The sequence below is a fragment of the Anguilla rostrata genome, chromosome 18 (assembly GCF_018555375.3).
Source record: "Anguilla rostrata isolate EN2019 chromosome 18, ASM1855537v3, whole genome shotgun sequence".
Lineage (NCBI taxonomy): Eukaryota > Metazoa > Chordata > Actinopteri > Anguilliformes > Anguillidae > Anguilla > Anguilla rostrata.
Genome location: NC_057950.1, coordinates 30,272,843 through 30,294,821, shown reverse-complemented (window position 1 = coordinate 30,294,821; position 21,979 = coordinate 30,272,843). Strand labels below are relative to the sequence as shown.

General features: G+C 41.6%; 1 protein-coding gene across 2 annotated transcripts in view; it reads right to left on the bottom strand.

Moving 5' to 3' along the window:
* LOC135244915 (transcription elongation regulator 1-like protein) overlaps positions 1-21,979 on the bottom strand; it is a 47,504-nt gene that overhangs the window by 8,184 nt on the left and 17,341 nt on the right. The window contains exons 2-10 of one of the 2 annotated variants that reach the window (XM_064317587.1): positions 10,215-10,259; positions 9,299-9,418; positions 8,488-8,579; positions 7,983-8,071; positions 7,421-7,572; positions 2,144-2,210; positions 864-999; positions 264-353; positions 1-71 (exon numbers count right to left, since the gene is read on the bottom strand). The exon at positions 1-71 is cut by the window's left edge and continues 48 nt beyond it. In XM_064317587.1, coding sequence (XP_064173657.1) covers positions 1-71; positions 264-353; positions 864-999; positions 2,144-2,210; positions 7,421-7,572; positions 7,983-8,071; positions 8,488-8,579; positions 9,299-9,418; positions 10,215-10,259 — 862 coding nt within the window. The remainder of the gene's footprint in view (positions 72-263; positions 354-863; positions 1,000-2,143; positions 2,211-7,420; positions 7,573-7,982; positions 8,072-8,487; positions 8,580-9,298; positions 9,419-10,214; positions 10,260-21,979) is intronic. The other variant, XM_064317588.1, reaches the window with a different exon arrangement.

The following is a 21,979-nucleotide window of genomic DNA, read 5'->3' as shown; positions in this document are numbered from 1 at the left end:
GCCTGCAGTTGTTTGCTCTTTTTTTCTTTATGTTCCTCTTTCATCCTCATCTTGACAAACTGCTCAAAAATCTGAAGCGGGGAACAATGATAGACATCGTTGTGTTGTTCAGACCGTGGTGACAGTGGCATTTTCATAATAACAGCTCAGCTACTAAAACCTCAACTTCAAGTTCACTACTTATAGAGAAGCTCAGAGTTTATCAGACATTAACCAGCTCATGCAAAACTCTGCCACATAGACAAGGTGGTTTTCTCTTCTACCTGCTTTCTCTCTTCAGGGCTCAGTAGAAGATATCGAGGGTCGAACACAATTTTGTACAACTCTTTTTCCCAGGTTGAAAAAGCTGACACCTGTAACAAAAAAAAGTCATACGCAGTGAATATTGTTTACGGCATGACTGTACACTAGAGTGCACACAAATACGAAACCAGGAATAATATGTTATGTAAGTAAAATGTGTCCAGCCTAAATGTTCTCTATTTGTGTCCATTTCACATTTCCACTGAGCTAATGGGTAGTCTAATAAGCATATGGCCTCAAACTGAATTTGGGAGAATGCACAATCTGTCATGTATTAGTCTCTAGCTGAGAATGTTGCATGAATCTTTATAGCATATTTTACACAGTTAAGTGGAATTTATAGACAGGTAAGAAAAGCATCAGGTTTGAAGGTTAGATAATGCTTTCTGAGCACTGGGTTTTTCGAACTTCTTTAAACTCTCAGAGTTGGACTTAGAGACGAAAGTAAGACAAGGGTGGGAGTCTGGTCATTTAATTTATTGCCGATGCCCCAAACTATGTACAGTGGAGTTTAGTCCATATGAACCCAACTTGTGAACGGAAGTGAAAGGTTGTGTTACCCCTCTTTCAAGCAGCATGGCTCTGAAGTGGGAGATGCGCACTTCTAACGGGAGCGTGGTACGACCAGGCGATAATTTGGCACTTAAGTCCTCCTCTGCCTCCTGCTGGTCCGATTTCACAGCAGGCTCGTCCATTCTGATGCACGACACAAGCAAAAACAGCCTGTCAACAGGTCCATTCTGATGCACAGCACAAGGCAAAAACAGCCTGTCAACAGGTCCATTCTGATGCACAGCACAAGGCAAAAACAGCCTGTCAACAGGTCCATTCTGATGCACGACACAAGCAAAAACAGCCTGTCAACAGGTCCATTCTGATGCACAGCACAAGGCAAAAACAGCCTGTCAACAGGAAGAACTCAACACTAAACTGGATGGAATTTGGAATTTGATGCTGTGTTAATTTATTTTAATTTAATCGCAACTAGTCCATTGTGTATACCACTGAAAAAAATGTACGATGTGTGTGTGTTTGTGTATTTGTACGCGTATGTATGTCTGTGTGTGTGTGTGTGTGAAGACTGGAAGACTGTTGTTTTACCATTTACAGTAAAAACTGGTGGAACTTGTGCCTACAGATGTAAGATGAATAATATGAAGCATGTTAACTCAGCAAGAATAATTTCACAACATTTTCTTCAGATTTGGCTGCAATCTTATGATTAAATATGCATGAAACAGGCTCTAGACTAATTAGCAAAAAGTCCAGTATGCTGGAGGTACGTTGGCCGTAGTTTTGATATAAGGCTAGCTAAAGAATAACATGGCTGTCTCATTGTGTGATAATATGGGAGCAATATTCAAAATACAAAGTGTTCCAAAATGTCTTTGTGTCTGTGTATGTTTTCGTTCCAATCTGTGATTGCTCGCTGCCTCAGTCGAATGAGTTTAAATGAGTCGTTTGCATGCAACTTTTATTTTGCACCATTCATTCATAAAACGCGTTGCCAAAGTACTACGGATTTGGAAACCAATTAGATATAACAAGCTATTAGGATTTTTTTGTTTTCAAATTTTCTACGAGAAAATTCTGCCACTGAAGAACTGCCTGCCATAAAATTAGATCCCATTTGCCTTGTAGGAGTGATCCCAGGTCTCTGCAATAACAGCCTGCGATGAAAAACTAACATATTGCTCACCAACCGATGTGATAATGGCGGTTTAAAAATGAAAAGACCAGTGGCTTCTGTTTCTCCAACATGCCAGTGAACAGCAACAGAACTCTCCAAGAATGAATAACGAATCGATCACAAAATGGGGCAACTACCAATCTACAGTACCTGTTCCGCTTGATTATTAACTCCTCGCTCTCCTCGCCGATCAGGGTCGAGCCAGACTCCTCTTCTGCTGAAGGAAAGGATGGTACGTGTTAGACCCCTTCCATGAAGCCAAGACCCCATTTTCCATATCTGGATGCATTTAATAAGACAATCATGTGGCAGAAGTATTGCCCAACTAGGAAAAACAATTGCAAGAGATTAGCCTTGATAATAGTAAGACAGGACAATGTAAAATAAACATTAAATAAAAAATAAAAAAGCAAGGAGAGGCTTTAGACAAGGGGTGTCAAACTCCAGGCCTGGGGGGCCATGGTGTCTACAGGTAGGGGTTCCTTTCAATCAGTAGCCAAGTAAAACCTTGAAAACAATGTGTGCGGGCTCTTTAGCCAATCAATGACTTACATTAATCACTCCTGTCGACACATACCAAAAACTAACAGACACTGCAGCCCTCCAGGAATGGAGTTTGACACCCCTGCTTTAGACCACATCTTTCAGCAATGGAACAGTAATTCAGTAATCGCTTTCATTCAGGAATCATAATGTCTAAACCAGTGGTTCTCAAACTCGGTCCTGGGGGACCCCTGTGTATGCTGGTTTTCATTCCAACCTCAACACCAATCTCAGAATTTTAACAAGCTGTTAACTTTTCTTAATTAGGTGCTTTTCATGTTTTAGAGTTGGGGTTCCAGAAAGGGCCAGTGTGGGTGCACACACCTGATCCTGATTCTACTAATCAAGGTGCTTAGCAATGACTCTAGTCATTGATTAGTAGAATCAGGTGTGTGCACCCGCACTGGCCCTTTCTGGATAAGACTTGGGACCCCAGCTCCAAAACCTGAAAAGCACCTAATTAAGAAAAATTAACAGCTTGTTAAAATTCTGGGATTGCTGTTGAAGTTGGAATGCAAACCAGCATACACAGGGGTCCCCCAGGATCGAGTCTGAGAACCACTGGTCTAAACGATTTGCTTTATAAGTCATCAAGCATTTAATTCATATTTCCTCCCTATGGCTTGACTTATCAGTTACCTTGTCTGATTTGATTATATTCCAGGCAACAGACAGGCATTGGCGGTTATATAACAGATATTGTTGCATTATTTATTATAGGAGATCTCTATCTCCATCTCCATGTCCAGTCACATTTACACCTTGAGATGCAAAGCTTTTTTTCTTCTTCTTCTTCTTCACACGATGCAGTCTGCACGTTGAGCTCACAGACGTGAGTCAGGGGAGAGCACACTGCATAACTTCAGCAGCCAGACTGAGCACCTGACTGATGAATGACTGTGAAGCGATGATAAAAAAAAGTCCAACTAAATCCCTCCCTCTCTGGGGGATGCCACAGCCAATCATGTGTTGCCCCGAGGGCCTGTTAGCCACGGCTAGCTAATCCCGGTTAAGAACCAGAACCTGGGGCCCATCCACACACTGGAGCAGAGCCTTAACAGATACCAGACCATGGGGCCCATCCACACACTGGAGCAGAGCCTTAACAGATACCAGACCATGGGGCCCATCCACACACTGGAACAGAGCTTTAACAGATACCAGACCATGGGGCCCATCCACACACTGGAACAGAGCCTTAACAGATACCAGACCATGGGGCCCATCCACACACTGGAACAGAGCTTTAACAGATACCAGACCATGGGGCCCATCCACACACTGGAACAGAGCTTTAACAGATACCAGACCATGGGGCCCATCCACACACTGGAACAGAGCCATAACGGGATGGACCACCAAGCAGCCCTGTTCCTCGCATTTATTTTTGCAACTAACCAACTGTTCAATAATTAGCACATGATTATACATGTGAGTCAAAGTTTAGGACAAATATTGATTCTATCCCAGCCAAAGTCAAGTCAGAATGTAGGGTGAATCCAAGCCTGTATCATATTCCTCTTCACAAGAACACAACATTACTGTCACTGCAGACATTCAACTAAGCATAAACATGAAGACTTCATGAATCATATTGGCTGCCCACTAATGCAACGACAAAACCAAAAATAGACAACCATAAATTAAACCAAAAAAAAACAGCAGACTTCTTATCGCTCGCTAGCTTGCTACTCAAGAACAACCTGCCATGCAGCACAAGCATGTGCATAAAGATGATATTTTTGTAGATAATTGTATTTATTCAACCTCCATTTTCCCTTCGAGCACACAAAGTTCTGCATTTCAGCTCGGTTTTCCGCTGGATTTAAATTTGTCCTCTGAAATATTTACTATCACATGAAAGTCTTCCCGTAATGAATATTCACACAAGCTAAACAGCTGTGAAAACTGGCATGCTGCTAAAAGGGATTATGGTCTTTATATAAACCTCTGGATCATCCAGTATATTTTTGCATAATGCTGTTGCCATTGTGTATTCTACATTGCAGCTTCAGTTGTCAGGCTGTATATTTATTGAATTAATATTATCAACCTCGAGCAGTTCACATTTTACTCAGGTAAACCACTTAACAGACCATTTGTAACTGTGGTAAAGTATCTTGTTCAAGGATACAACAGTCTCGCATCAGACTCAATCTTGCCAGTGTAGTGTAATGGTTAGGGAAGAGTGTTTGTAACCCAAAGGTTGCAAGTGTGGTTCCCTGTTAGGGCACTGCCACTGCACCCTTGAGCAACATACTTAACCTTATAATGATACCTGTGTACATTTTATAATGTTCTATTATGAATGAAATGTGTTACAACTGATTTGTATTGTTGGTCTTAATTTACTGTATCATGTGTGTGTGGTCCTCTGTATGTGAAAAGGAGTACAGCTTGTGGCACAAGACAAATATCAGAGAAATCTGAGAAAAGTATAATCAAATCCAAACTTGTTTGAGGATTATACCAAGATGCATGAACAAAAATAAATAAATAAATAAATAAATAAATAAATAAAAAGATCAGTCAGCTTGATATGAGAAAGCTCTTATGGACATATGGATTTGTTTTCCAATGTCGGTGCTTGACTGATAAGGTTAGCATCCACTAAGATTGAATGGTGGCCAATTCACGTAACCATTGGTTAAATCAGTCTCTTTAATGTTCACTGCCAGGGAGAAAGGCGATGTGTATCATGAGTCACTGAGTACCATGAGTCCCTGAGCATTATGAATCATTGGGTATCGCGAGTCGGTGAGTATCACGAGTCACTGAGCATCAGGAATCATTGGGTATTGCGAGTCGGTGAGTATCACGAGTCACTGAGCATCAGGAATCATTGGGTATTGCGAGTCGGTGAGTATCACGAGTCACTGAGCATCAGGAATCATTGGGTATTGCGAGTCGGTGAGTATCACGAGTCACTGAGCATCAGGAATCATTGAGTATCGCGAGTCAGTGCTATCATTCATCGGAGGATACTTATGCAGGGGGAGAGTTACTGCGTGTTCTGTCCATCATGGTGCCTGCAGTTTGTCATCAGGAAGCCTTTTTCCTGTTGAGTTTCCTTCAGAAAATGGTTCTCTTCAGGATTATGATCCTATGAAGAGATTCACGATTCACCTTCCTCATGAATTTTTGCCAGCAGGAGTATTACTGCATAATGCCATCCAGCCTGGCAGGCAGATATCAGAATATTTATTCATCTGCGGGGATACAACAGAGGGGCTGAGAATATAGAAGGACAGGGACATCAACAGGTTGTGTGTGTGTGTGTGTGTGTGTGCATATGTGTATATCCAACTATGGGTGTGTGTGTGTGTATGTGTGCATGTTTGTATGTCCAACTATGAGTGTGTGTGCGTGTGTGTGCATGTGTGTCTATGCGTGTGTGTGTCCCTCTATGTGTTCATGTGTGTGTGTGTGTGTGCGTGTATGCGTGTGTATAAGCATGAGTTTGTGTTCATCTGTGTGTGCGTGTGTGTGCATGTGTGTATAGTATGTGTGTGTGTGCATGTGTGTGCATGTGTGTGTGTGTGCATGTTTCTGTGTCCAACTGTGAGTGTGTGTGCATGTGTGTGTGTGTGTGTGCATGCACACATATAGCCGTGCTACTGATATAAAGTCAGTATAGGTGAAAGCTAGCACTGCAGGTACATGTGTAAAATGCAGGAGACTCATAACCCTGTGCTGCAGACAGCTTTAAGCCAATGGGGAGGGGATGCTAAGAGTGAGTCAACAGAACAGCAGGGATGCTCCCGCACCCATATCTCTGATGTAGAGCTGACGGACAGGTAGAAATTAAGATATTGATGCTAAGGAGGCTAATATTAAAAAGTCAATGTAAGAGAGTGTCATGTTTAGTGTTTACGTAGCGTGTCCTTAAATGACCTGTCCACTCCCGACTAAGTGAACTTCTGAGTTAAATCAAATGGTGTGATTATAGTTTTTTTCTGTGGATAATATTGAAAAGCAAAGCCTTTTGTTATTTTTGCAACAGGCCTGGAAACATCCTTGGTTACACAGGAGAGAGGTGGTAATTATCTCTACAGAAAAATAAATTAAAATCTTCCAGACCAATTACAAAATATTTTCACTGCAACATCCAAGACACTTGCATTATGTCCAAAAAGAAAATATATATTTTTTGTCATTTCGTGGGAGGATAATAACATCATCTGAATAAAGAGGAAATGTTTAGAATCTCCAGGGAAATATGACAACCAGCCCATCATCCAGCCAGACCTCTCACTAAACTTAAACATAACTCATATTTCAGTTATTCATACATCTGCAGTAATGCCAACACAAACATTGTCATTTCACAAACATCATCACATTTCTGCTAATGTACACTCCAAGTCATGCGGACCGTATTCATTTCAAGCAAATAAAATGTATTGAAATTGTTTGTAAAGCGTTTCTGGCAAATGAAACTAAACAATTAGCCTCCTGTGCTCCCCATAAATGTCACGTTGTCATGTGGGTGTTTCAACGGTAAGAATCATTGTGTGCATGTGTGCTTTTGAACAGCACATTAAAAATCTCTTCCAAAATTAGACATGCTGGCATCGTTTCAATAAAGCCATAAATGTTGAAATACGAGTGCTTTGCGGCTAAATGGTTGCATTAAAAGAAGGTATTGATGGTGCATTCGATTTAAACCCATTTCTCATTCTCCCTACTGCGTGAAATTTGGATGTTTAATATTCTAATTTGCCCTCGGCAAGTTTTATTTTTAATATGAAGCATAAAATAGCCTGGTAAATCATTGCTGGGAAATGGCCACAGTCATAAGTACCTTATTTGAAACTTCACAAAAACGGTGCCAGTGGGCCTAACAACTGGTAAAATAAATAAAGAAAAAAAGCCGTATCCTACTTGATTCTTCCTTCTTGCGTTTGTGTGGAGGATCTTTGATAATCCTGTTGAGATCCCCGCGGCCTTTTAAATCCAAGGGCTTTTCCCAAACTGACAGCTGCATTGTGGGATTGAAGAAGAAGACCCTGTCGTCTCCAGTCCACACTACACACCTGCGAACACAGGGCGGGCAGAGGTGTCAGGGGTTAAAAGTTTGCCGTTGGATTTTGCATGCATCGGAACAGCGGTTCTCAACCTGTGACCTTATATGAAAAAAAAAAAAAAAAAACACAGGTGCAGAACAAGGGGCTAATTTAGTCTGTAAGTCTGTTTATGGCTGTGGGAATCTTTTCACCGCGCTAAGCAACAGGGCCTATTTTTAAAGAATAAGTGTGATGTCACAATGGCCCCGCTCTGCCCTTGAGGAAGGGATACTGAATTGCTTCGGTAAATCTACCCCAACGTATAACCGGAGAGCGCCCGGATAAAACTGCCTGCCCTGGATAAGCCCGACTGCCCTGGAAATAAGGAAACTGCGGGGAATGGGAAAAAAGAAAAGAAATCATTAAAAAAGGACATTTACCAGGGTGATCCGGGGACAGGGGTCGACGCCACCGGACGCTTGTCCTTCTGGTCGCTGTCCGTCTCCCTGGAGATCTCCAAAGGGTTCTCCTAATGGGGCACAGACATTTGCTCATTCGTGAATGCCCTCAGTTAGATCACATACAACCATTCAGGAAATCTGGTCAAGTAATTCCACATATGAAGAGGACACCTGACCCCTTTGAAAGTATTAAAGTTTAGACACAATTATTATCACCATATGGCCAGTATTGACTCAATATCACTGAAATGTTTCTTAATTTTACACATCTTTTAGACGATAATCTAGTTTAATGATCTATTTTACAAAGCTCAACTGTCTCTCTGTCAATCTTAATATCTAATTGAATTACATATGGTGGCAGAGCATGACTAATATTGCAGGAACATTGTGATAAATACACATTAATTAGACATGCATACAATTTTTGCTACTTATGCTACTTTTACTATTTAAGTAGAACACATGCAATAACGACACAAACCGTGTTATCGTTTGCAGCTGACTCCGGCTTCTGCTCCTCACAGAGGTCCGTTTTCCCTGCACACGGCCCCGTCTGCATCTCTGAACTCTTATCTGTGAGGGCAGAGAACGGCGCTTTCGTCTGCGCTCGACATCGGAGCCTCGAAACATAAAACAAAGCTGACAAAACAGAGTACATGTCTATTGAAATTTGGAGATCTGGTGGGTCTTCGGGGGGGGGACAAAAGTAGATTTCTGTCATGCGTTAATATAAAATTTTAAAACGTTACTCTGAAAAATCAAAGTAGTGTAAAAACGTATTATTTCTTTATTTATTTGCACAAGCCTAACACAGCGGGATGATGTGATGTTTAGAGTTTGTGAGTTCACTGGGGTGGACACTGCAGTGGAGAGAGTGAGCAGAGAGTGTGGCAGGAACCTTAGCCAAACGGGGGAAGAAAGGCAGTAAAGCAGACTGGGCGGGACTCACTGGGAACATGAGGAAACGTTTCTTACATGAGCATCTTCAGGACACTGACAGACTGAAATAAATATTCGCTGTTGATTTCTGTTCATTGCTTAAATATCGTCGTTGCCAAAGTGTCGCCATACATATAGATGCAAATTCAACCTGTGGTTTTTCAGGTATACACCTCCCCTTCTGTAGAAATGTGGAATGTTTACCCATATTGAATATAGAAGCAGTTATGAGAAGTTCTAAGTTCCCATTGTAAGTTAAATGACATGGTCGGTAATGGAGGCTACTTCCTCTCTCCTCCATAGGCAGAAACACACTGCTTTTGTCACGCAGAGCATAATGACACAGTTCTGACCTGCCGCCTTTTGACCGACCCAGTCGGTGGCCACGAACTTCACCGCCGGTGGACAAAGGGAGGTTACCGTGGCGACTTCTCTCGCTGCTACCGGGCCGGCCTGTCTGGACCTGGGGGGTCCTGCAGACAAAAAAGGCGTCCTTTCAGGTGAGAAAAAAGGCCTGTTTGAAAAAACATTCCACTGCGTCATACGAAGGGCAATAGTCACCCTTGTAACAATGGAAGAACGGACATATTGTCGCTTTGTTGAATGTGTTAAAGTCCCCAAGGGGAGTATGTCTCCGTCTGTGTTGATCTCACACTCTCTGCACTCTCAACAGTCACGTTTCTTTTGTAAACATAATTAGCTTCTGCTGTCGTTACTTTGCCACTAATTACTGAAGTTATCTGCTCAGTGACACATTCTTAATGATTTATTTCTTTCCGATAAGTTCTCTGTAGCGGTTTGACGCCAGATCCCTCAAAATCTGAATGAGCATTATTTCATGGGATACTAAAATATCAATGAAGAACAGAAAAATATCCATACAACATGCAGTGATTAAGTAAAAAATCTATCACATGAGCAGAGCAACTGATGCCAGGTATTAAAAACCTTCTGAGGTCCAACATTGATGCAATTAAGTATTTTTATTTATTCATTAATTTTTTTTTCGTCAGGAAAGTTAAGGACAAACTGTTCAGGACATTCGAGCAAAGCCATCAGAATTTTGCTACATAAGTTCTGTCCATTTTAACGATACTAATTTTGTGAGCTCCTGGGCTGGGCATGCAGTTTATAACCTACATTCAGGTCAGTGAGGCTCCCCATGATGCAAAAGGAAAACCAGGACCAGGACCCTCCTGACTGCCACACAGTGCAATGCCTAACTGGATTAAAGAGGGCGGAATCTACGTAAACTGAAGAGTCACTCACTTTTCCTGTGGACCCTCCATCTCCTGAGGCCTGGACAGAATATCTCTGTACAAAAAAGACAAAATAAAATAACAGCAATGATTAATTCCACAACCAGAGTCACTCCAGAGTTTCTCAAGGAAGTCTCAAACTCCTGTCCTGGCGGGCCACAGTGTCTGCAGGTTTAACTCCAGTCCTGGAGGGCCACAGTGTCTGCAGGTTTGACTCCAGTCCTGGAGGGCCGCAGTGTCTGCAGGTTTAACTCCAATCCTGGAGGACCGCAGTGTCTGCAGGTTTAACTCCAGTCCTGGAGGGCCGCAGTGTCTGCAGGTTTAACTCCAGTCCTGGAGGGCCACAGTGCCTGCAGGTTTAACTCCAGTCCCGGAGAGTACCCATTTGGTATCCCCCTAGACAGGTGGTGTGCTGGGCAGCTGTCTATGAGGCCTATGCCTAAAACAGGCCCTGCACTGGAGCCTGACAGGGCTGGAGTTCTACTACAGCTGTTCTTCAGCCTAGTTCACCTTTTTCACTGCAGAATGGTGAATAAGCGTATGCGCAGTGCACTTCAGTTCTTCTCAGGCAGCCAGTCCCAACCTCGGGGGGGGGATCCTTGTGCATGCTGGTTTTCATTTCAACCACAGTCACAATCTCCGAATTTTAAAAAGCTCTTAATTTGTCTTAATCAGGTGCCTTTCATATTTAGATGCCTTTTTGTCAGAAATAGCTGTGCACGCCATGCCATGAAGAATAATAACCTCTGTTTTCACGTTGTGCTTATTTCGCTTATAAATAGGCTCCTAATTAGGTTGTTGAACACATGTATTAAAGTTCTTTCGCAATCTTTTTCATGAAACGTATAAACACAATGCAGGTTCGGCTTGTAATCATTTGCTTTGTCTCTGCATTCTTCATTTTCTACAAATGGCTAGTTTTAGTAGTCATGTGTCAACACTTCCACCAATTACCTCTTTTTGTGTAGCTGTTTGCAATGTGCAGTAGCACAATAAGAACAACGTGAACATACTTTTATTCTTCATGGCATGTATAGCAATTTCAGTCTCTCTGTGTCTTCAGAGGGGAAATAATCCCTGTAAACATGAAAAGCACCTAATTAAGAAAAAATAACAATTTAACAACTTTAAATGTGATTGCACTTTTGGTTGGAGCACAAACAAGCATACACAGGGGTCCCCCGGGACCAAGGTTTGGAACCACTGTAGGATGCACAGTGTATTATTTCAAGTCGACAACACAATGGAACAAAACATTCTATTTCTGCTCCATTTTTTATTTATTTTGATAGCCGTAAGATTCAATAGAGCCTTCAGAACCAGACACAGAATGCAATGAGTTAGCAATACAAAGGCACAGTGATATTTACTTGTTGTGTGTGTGTGTATGCATGTGTGTGTGTTTGTGTGTGTGTTTGCATGCATGTGTATGTGCTACTATCACGGGTAATCACATTTTCATAAGTGAGAAACATAAGAACATTAACATCACCACAAAACAGTGAAAAATCAATTCATTTCCAAGTAACATTGACACCTTTCCCATGATGTACTTTGTTATGGAGCCCCCATATTGGTCCATTGATGGTGATGTAAGCCCTGATCACTTGGTCATTGAGGAAGGAGAATTTCTGCAGCCCTAGTCCCAATTTCTCTTGCAGTTGGTGGATTATTTACATCCAGGTGTTCAAATGCTACTAATATATGATCATGGTGGAAGATTCCTCTCGCACACCTGCAGTCAAACAACATATTCTACCTGTAGCCAAAGGCTCAGACACACTGGCATGCTATTCGCTAGCCTCATTCCAGGGGGTAACCCCTTGCTATGGACAACCAGCCGCACTTAATAGCAAAAGGGTAATAAAATGGTGGAAAATGTGATAACATAACAACGTTCAGTTGCAGTTACTGTCATATTCCTCTGAATGTGCAGTTCATTATACAGCAAGAGCCAGTTAATGAGTACAGTGAAATTAAGTGCTATCATTTTGAAAAGCAAGGTGTTATAGAAAGGGCAGTAATGAGTGCATAAAATATTTAGCCGTGCACACATTAGCGATATATGCATCAGACTTCAATAGCTGAAACCATGAATTCTGATTAAGTATGCTTTTTGTTATAGTAGTTGGACTACCGCTGGCTTTTAAAAGCAGAACTGTAATATAGCTATATTTAATACGCAATTAAGGTTTTGACATAATCTAAGGCACTGCCTTTGACTTAATGATTGCATAAACTACACAGGAGCATTTCATTGGCAGTGGTCTGTACATGTGACTCATCGAATGGGTGGATCCATAATTTTACAGGTATTGGGGGGCTTACTACTATGACCATTGCAAATGGTGAGATTTCATTCAGAAGACTTTGTACATTTCAGCTATTTTATCATTTTCAATTTTAAAGAATTTAGCAGATGTTCTTATCCCAGCCATTTTATACAGCATAGCTTACTGTTTTAAAGTACCTATAATCCTTTAAAGCAACTGGATACTTACTAAATTCACACTGCAAATGTGGTAAAGGCAGCAATGGTAGTGTGCTACCCAGGAATGAATCCTATAGCCTCAAGCATTTCAAACCCAGTTTGCTAACCGCTACACTACATTGCTGCTATTCTATTCACTGCATGAAATGTAATTCCATTGATACCGGAATTCTCTTTCGGAAAAATGTAGCTGTGCTACATTGCGTTGTTCAATAGAACCACTTCACCATTATTTCGTAAAGTGTTCAATCAAGTTGAAGTGTTCTCTAGCTGAAAACAATCCCTTGCTTTAAAATCAGGTTTTTAGGTGTACATCCTGTAATTTTAGAGAAGGGATCGCCAGCTGTATTTCCATCAAGTACGCTGTTGGCAGTTGTCCATAAGCAGGATTGTTTCTAAAAAGATTTAATTGATTTGGCTTTAATATGAGAGCATACAGGGTTTTTACCCTTAAAAATTCACTTCTGGGTTGAGCATTTTTCTCAACAACAAAAAAATCAAAGCTTTTTTTAGTGGCTCCCTTTCTGACCAAAAGCCAGCTAGCAATCACCATCATAATTGCACTTCCTGTGCCCCAGGGGTTGCATACCTTCGATTAATTCCTAATTTAATGCAAACTATTTAAATAACAATACAGACAGTGCATTAGCAAACATGTCTGCCTCTCTCTCCACTGTGACAGTGAGCATCATACAACAGGCTCCAGCTGCGCTTGTCGCATGCTACACTCACTCACTACATGCTGCAGCTGTGCTTGTTGTTGCATGCTACACTCACTCTACAGTCCAGTGCGTTGTCGCATGCTCCCACTCACTACATGCTGCAGCTGTGTGTTGCGCATGCTACACTCACTCACTACAGGCAGGAGCTGCGCTTGTCGCATGCTCACTCCTCACTAAGCTCCATGCGCTTGTCGCATGCTACACTCACTCACTACAGGCAGGAGCTGCGCTTGTCGCATGCTACACTCACTCACTACAGGCTCCAGCTGCGCTTGTCGCATGCTACACTCACTCACTACATGCTGCAGCTGTGCTTGTTGTTGCATGCTACACTCACTCACTACAGGCTCCAGCTGCGCTTGTCGCATGCTACACTCACTCACTACATGCTGCAGCTGTGTTGTTGTCGCATGCTACACTCACTCACTACAGGCAGGAGCTGCGCTTGTCGCATGCTACACTCACTCACTACAGGCTGCAGCTGCGCTTGTCGCATGCTACACTCACTCACTACAGGCTCCAGCTGCGCTTGTCGCATGCTACACTCACTCACTACAGGCAGGAGCTGCGCTTGTCGCATGCTACACTCACTCACTACAGGCAGGAGCTGCGCTTGTCGCATGCTACACTCACTCACTACAGGCTCCAGCTGTGTGCATGCTAATCATCACTACGGCAGAGCTGCGCTTGCGCATGCTACCACTCAGTACAGCTGCAGCTGTGTTGTCGCATGCTACACACTCACTACAGCTAGCTGCTGTCGCATGCTAATCACTCATACAGGCGCAGCTGCGCTTGTCCATGCTACACTCACTCACTACAGGCTGCAGCTGGTGTCATGCTACATTCACCATACAGCTGCGCTAGCTTGTCGCATGCTACACTCACTCACTACAGGCTGCAGTTGTGGTTGTCGCATGCTACACTCACTCACTACAGGCGCCAGCTGCACTTGTCGCATGCTACACTCACTCACTACAGACTGCAGCTGTGGTTCTTGCTTGCTTCACTCACTCACTACAGAATGCTAAGTTGCTTAAGAAGCATGACAATGACAGGTTCACAACAATGGGAATCTCATGAATGATTTATAATTGGTTTCCATGAAAAAAAAATGAATAGGCCTCTATGATCGTAGGTAGAATCTGTCAAATTTTACCTTCAAGCACAAACAAACCTCAGTTGATTAATGCAAACAGCTTATTTCCTATAATATGCACCACTGATCCATTACATTTCTTATTTATCAGCATGATTGTGTCAGATGTGTAAGAAAAATGCAATATTTGGCTCATCATAAGCAAACTCCAATGTAGACAATAGAAGTTATACAACATATTGGTTTCTCAGCTTTGGATACTTGTTATACATTAGTATTAACATTTAATGGTGGTTCTTACAGGAAGTAAAATATAATTTTAAAAACCAAAGTAAGTAATAAGCCGTTAGTAAAGCAATTAAATCCATATTCAAGTCAATTCATTGTTGAATGTAAGTTTGCTTCTGGGGGAACAAATATTTAAAATGATAAATAATATTCAAATTTGGACATCATCCAAATTATTTCTAGGATGAATTCCAAACACCTGCATGTAGACTGGTCACAGATGGCAGGTGTTTTGCAGGGAAGTTAAATAAAAGTATGAGGAAGTTCAGCAGTTTGAACAGCATGGAGAAATGAAACAGGATAGAGAGAAAAACAAATAATTTGCCTTTCTTTTCTATGCCCCTGTCCCCAGTTCACCCTTTCTTGAAGTTGAAGAAATGATCTGGACAAATACATTTGCTTCTTGCTTCAATACATTTGCAGTTCATGTTCACAATATAGAGTGAACTGCTGGGTATTTATTTATTTATTTATTTATTTATTAAAAAACAGTTCACGTTAAGGCTGAGATGTGTTTTTTTTTAAAGAAAAAAACAGTTTTGTATTTTTAGGTTCGTTTTAGCCAAGGGAATCAACTCAATGAGAGCACATTCCAGATCTATGCTGATGCCCACTCAAACAATTCTGAAAACACATTCAGTATATATTTAATGATGCATTAAATGTATAGCATTTTTTGCATCCTTGACTATCATAATCCTCTGCTAGTTAGAAATTCCAATACCCAGCATGCCTCACTGCCTGTGAGATACAGGCAGGGGGTCGCTGTCACTCCCATTGGGGTGGAGGAGGGCTAGTAATCACTGCAGCACAGTGTACTTCACTGTGATTTTACACTGGTACATAGCCAAGTTTTTATTATTTGTAGTAGAGAAAATCAACGGTTGGCAATGTTTGGAAATCCAGAGAGATTCTGGTTTGAATTAGCTATGATATTAGCCAATGTGCTTTACTGTAAATAAAAAGTGCAGTGTACCAATGCCTGGGGAAAATAAATATAAATACATAAACAGATTATCCATGATTGGTTTAAAATTTTAATGGACAACCATTCGTGTGCAACACGCTGCCAGTCAAATCGAATCATTCTTTAGTAAATCTGAAATACTCGATTGAAGGAAATCAATATGCCATGCATTTTTTAGTGTTCAGCATGGAAAAATCCAGAGCATGCCAAAACTGTTCCCTTACATAAAGCCTTTCCTTTATAAATAGCCTTATCCGTAAATCACATTGGGCATTAAGCCCCCAGGTTTACTGCCGACTCCAAAAATGAATCTACATTCAGGTTCAATTTAACCGCACGGTGCCTTGTACCTTCATTTGAGTCACAAATCTGAGGAAGCAGTACTTAGTATTTTCCTTATTTGTTTTTGTTTCATTTACCAATCAGTCGATTCATGATGATGGAATGAAATTAAATTTTTTAAAAATCGGTGGTTATATATTTTTCGGTGGTTATATATTTTTCGGTGGTTATATATTTTTCGGTGGTTTGGTATTCCAGCACGAAAGGGACGGCGAGAACAGGAGGTGTTTTAGCACAGTGTTCGGAAACGAGAGCCGCAAACGGAGGCTTATATTCCACACCGGAAGTTTTATTTGTTCGCTAATGACGTCTCTCTCCAGCAGCCTTGATTGAAATGCTGAAACGAGCAAATAACCAGTTTATCCCTGCGAGCGTTTCCGAAACCCTAATACAATCAGGGCCAGTTCCTCTACACTGAGCTTCACTTGGGAATTACCCTCGACGCAAGTGGCAGTCATAAATTTTTTTTTTTTTTTTTTTTTTTTTGCACAAATCTCCTACTCCAGATCGAATCAAGGCGGAACAGGGGCGGGACTTGGTCAGTGCTATTCTGGGACACAGCCTACAGTGCTTCACCAGTGAGTGAGAGGACCTACTGTAACAGGAACGTTCTCATGAACCTAAACTGCCTCTCTCTCAGAAATCCCACGAAAGTTGGGTGGTGACGGAAAGACTTGGGCCTTAATGTCACATGAATATGCATTCATGCATCTGAATAGGAATGTGTGCATTTGCATTTTATTTTGTTTCGAAAGACTCCTCCTTTTCAAAGAGTCCAAATAAAGGGCACCTTTACGTTCCTTCAGAAGAGAGGCCTACATATTCCTAATATAAACACAGATACAAACACTTCCATGGTAATAAAAGATCCATTTGCATAGTGATTGCACTGCAGTATCCTTGTCTGGTAGCTGTAAGTGTATTCATTTCGAAACAGTGGGAAGGGGGTTAGGAGGGGGAAAGTCTCTCAGAGAATGAAAACCCGACAGAGGCGGCGGGGTGAGCGTTGCCGTGATGAAGGTGATTATGCATGCACGCGCCGTTCCTCAGGTCAAGAGCAGTGGGTCCCATATCCAAATCCCTTTCATTCCCTTTCATAATAAGTTGAAATATCCTGCCCTAGCCATCTTGCTTTTGGTAGGCTCAGTGTGGCCTTAGTGTTCTGTTTGTTCATTTGTGTTTCTTAAGATGAAAACTCCGGGGATGTGAACATACTGGAATTATTTTTTTTATAGTCCTGTTGGTAAGGTACAAAACCAGTTTTTATTTGTTTTATATTTAATCTTGTAAACCCAGAGGCAGACAGAGGCAGGCAAACTCCATGTTTTGCAGCTTAAACGTATGTGTCAAGGTTATATAGTAGCTTAAGCCACTTTGAATGACTAACTCAAACCACAGTATGAATATTTTACTATATTTTCACAGATCTTGTCTGTAGCAGCCTTTAGATGAATTGGATATTGCTTTGCAGTAATTCTGAATTTAAAGGTAAAATATTGGATTTTCCACATGTAATCTGGATTCAACTGTTTAAATTCTGCAGTTACATTTTTTCCATTACAAATTCACTATTGCTAATCTATTTCCCAATGTGGAAATTAGATCAATTACTGTAATGGAAAATTAAAGTATTTTTAAATAATGTGTAAAAATTAAAATTGTGTAAAATAAACATTCTCAATAAAGCACATTTATATACAGTATAAATGTCAATACCTGTATTTTCTGCCTCATAAAATGTCAATGTCTTATTGTAAACATTTTATATTACTGTAAAATGTCCCCAGTAATATTTTTGTACAGTAATTAGAAAATCATAATATTTTGAGTATCTGGCTAAACCTCAAGTTTATTTATATATGCATTCATTCATGCATGGATTGAAGCATGACCTTCCTACGAAATCGAAAGACTTTCGCACTGCAAAATCGACACCTTGCTTTTGATATACAATATGCATGTCTACTAAATTGTAAGGCAACATATTCAATTGAATATTCTCTATGAAGCTACCATTCATACCATAATAGACTAAGTGCTTCCTGTGGATCTCGACTGCTTGACCATCAGAAGATGTCGGGGTGAAATGATTACAAATGTACTGCAATACTCATGTCCATTTTGATGAATGTGTATCATTACACAGATTCAATATTCTTAATTCTGTGGTTGTCACCTCCTTGCTCTACATTGCGAATACAATCTGCTAGTTCTGCAGGAGTCATTGATTACTGAGTTCCTAAGGAGTAATGAAAATTAGTACTGCGCAAAGGAGATTTGCAGAGTTCTTACTTGGAGTCATTGATTTGATGGGAACCAAAATCGCCACTTGCTGCTATAAATCAATGGACGGTTGACGAATATTTAACTTCCTGCTTACACACAGAGTCAATACTCAATAGCATATTAAGCCAAGCTGAAAAAAGGATTTGTAACCAGATTCTACCTAATAGTCTTTAAATCTGTACCTAAGCTGTGTGAAAGTGACTGCACTGAAAGTAATAAGGGAACTTAGTTCTTTAACTTAGCGTGCAGGCGAACTGCGTTACACAGCGGCTAATCCTAAAACAAGTCAACGTGTCTGACGTTCCAAGCCTTCCGGAGAGGGTTAATTTTCTGATTTGAATTCCAGATTTACTGCATAAACACGCCTTCATCTGAAAACTCTTGAATATTTTATTAATGGTGAACATCACAGAAATGGCAGAAAACAATACTTCAGTAAGCGCCGCTCAAGCAAACAAACGCCTGTAAATCACAACGGGGGGGGGGGGGGGGGTAAACATGAGCGGGGCTTTTCCACAGGTGCTATCAGAAGAGCCCTCACCCCAGGTTATGGGCTGTCCATTAAAACCCCAACCGCTGTTCACAGAGCTGGAGATCACTTTCACAGCGCGTTCAATAATTCCAGAGAGAGAGAGAGAGAGACGGCCTTCTGAGGGTGCCTGCTAACTTTGAGCATGAGAGCGGTTCTCATGTATCCTGTTCTCCGATACTCATACCTTCCCCGGGAACACGCCAGAGGGAACAAAACGCATGTCCTGATTCACGAGGGTGTGCGCTGAGCTGAAGAGCGAAGAACAATTAACGTCCCCAGTTGGTTTTTATTACAACCGAGATTCACTCTGCTATACAGTCAGAGACTGTGTTTCACTGCGTTAGTGGCCAGAAAAAGTAGATGTTTTACATAATACAGACATAAATATACCGTAGTGCTAGCTCAACCTTTGTTTTCCCAGCTGGTAAAATCTGATTTTTATAGAGGCGATAAAAATTTAATCAAATGGCAATACAATGTACTACTTTCATTTACATTACTTTGGAAAGGCTTTTAATGAAACGTTTTATGTTTTGTCCCTTTTCATCCCAATGCGGTAGCGCTACAGTAAGGTCACGTGCCTCGGCATTAACAAATGTAGTTGTTAAAATGAATTAATAATGTACAAATGCATTAACTAAGCGTAAAATTAACTTTTCATTAGTATTAGTTACATGATTATTTATACTTGATAAACACAGGATAAACCTAGAATTAGTGAATCATTAACAAAAACATTAATTGTTTTCTATTCCAATACGAATTGCCATTATCAAATGCAGTTGTTAACATCAATATACAAATACATCAGAAAAGCAGTACTGATTAACTTAGTACTTCAGTAATTAGTCATTAGTAACAAGGACATTAGTCAATGCCAATTCATGTGACCTTATTGCATAGTGTAAACCAAAGTGGTATAAAGGATCTTTGTACATTTCAGCAGTGTCACAAAAATAATGTGGAAATGCTGTTCTTGTGCTCTCAGAAATATTGACATATGACTTTGTGTTTGCGTATTGCCTACAGTTTAGCTGTGTCAAACTCCCGCTGGCTTTGAGTAAACATTAATGTCAAAGGATCTCAAAGAAAGAAACCCAATATCTCTGGCAATACTTTTCTGTTTGGTTTACTGTTTCAGTCATTTCCTTCTATGGACTAATAATGTTTCTGGAAACACTGTAACATTAAAAGGTGATTAAAATGCGGGAACATTTTGAAAATGGTATCTGCAAAAGGTCTTTGGCACAAAGTAAGTTCTGACTGTCCAACATCATACACCTATGGGTTAATACATCGGGCTAGCTTTATTTTTTCTTAATTTCACACATTTTTCTTTATTACTTCATCATAAAACTGCTGCACTGCACACAAAGGGCCGTGCTGCTGACTTCTGTCCTTTAAAGCGTCAGAGACTCTGGAAGCATCTCTCTCTCACTGCACCCAAGGGACTTTGCAATAAAGCCACGAATGAGTCCAAAAGCGGACCCTCTGAAACGCCGCAGACCGCCCTCTCGAAGCGCTGACCCGTCTCTCACCTGCGCGACTCCGTCCGTCTGCGTGGGAAGGTCTGACCCGCCGGGTGGGCGTATAAAAGGCAAATGGCTCTCAGAGACGCCGCACTGACAGTAATGAAGAAAAGGCGTCAGACTTTCTGCGCTTGTATTTTGAAAGTTTACGTGGATGAAATTGTTCGACGCTGAAGTTTCATCGTCGGCCGAAAGCCTCGCGGCGGAGCCGCAGCGTCGCGCCACGTCCCCACAACCGGCTGCTTGTGGGCGTGTCGCCTGTTTTTGACAGACAGTTGTGTTTGTTAAATGTTGACCGGGTTTAATGTCGTGCTTCATGTCATCGTTATCCAGTTTGAATAAAAATTTAAAAAATATGAAAATGTAAGATTGCATTTTGTATTTGAATTATTATGATAAACTGGGCTCCCTGTTTAATTTTGTGATTTACATGTTTATGTCAAATGTCCATGAGCTCGTCGGCAGCATTGCATCTTCTGTGAAATTTCCACGGTAATGGCTATCGACATACCAGAGACACCGACAATTTCGGTGCCTTTCCTCCATGCTGCGTTCCTCTCGTTGGTGTCTCTGTAGGAGTACAGCGCAGGATCATACAGAGACGGGTAACCCGACACGGCAATTACCAGTGAGTCTTCCTTTATGTTTTTTGAATGTGGAACGATAGAATGTGGAACTAAAATTTGAAAGAAATGGGGACAATTTACTTAACGGATCATTAGATCAAATCTGATTGGTTACCGCGACGCGGCGGGGCCCCGCCTGGGGGTCAAAGTTGAACTTTGACCATCTCCCCCGCGGCCTCGCCGCCTCTCGCCGCGCCGCCTGCAATCCCAACATGCCTTGCGGGGGTCTGGCCGCCACCTCTCGTTCAAAAAGAATGGAGGCGGTGGTGTCGCGTGCAGTGTGGCTTCACCGTCAGATGCCGCAGTCAACCGAATTAAAAAAAAAAACTTTTAGCACCAGAGCGCATTGGTAATGTCCTCGGTGACCCTACAGACAGAGACGACATTCGCCGAGCAGTCTCAGGAGCGGCCGCCTCGCTAGAACGCACACGAATAATAAGGAATAAGAAGCTAACGCGGGGACGCGCGAAACTCACAGTGCTCCAATCGCAGCCGAGTAGCTGCTCTGGTCGCACTTTAAAAAATCATCCGGCACTTTGCAGCTTTCCTAACGACTGCCGGCGGCAGCCCGATTTCTCAGCTGTGGGAGGCTGTCGAGAAAGGTGCAAAACCGGAGTAAAAACAGCACAGGCGCTTCATGCATATTCATATTTTAAAAGAGACGCATCGCGAAGATCCGCTGGATCCACTCTTGCACAGCAGTCAAATGTGCAGTCAAACGTGAGACCGATCGTGTGATTTGACATTTTGACATCGCCCCTCCTTGCTGTACAGCTAATCTGCAGTACCCATGGCCATCTCTCTGTTAGTACAATAAGCCCAATACTGCATACTTTGAATTTATGTGCATGGCAGGTGACTCTTCAGAATACTATATTTTGTTTAAAATAGAA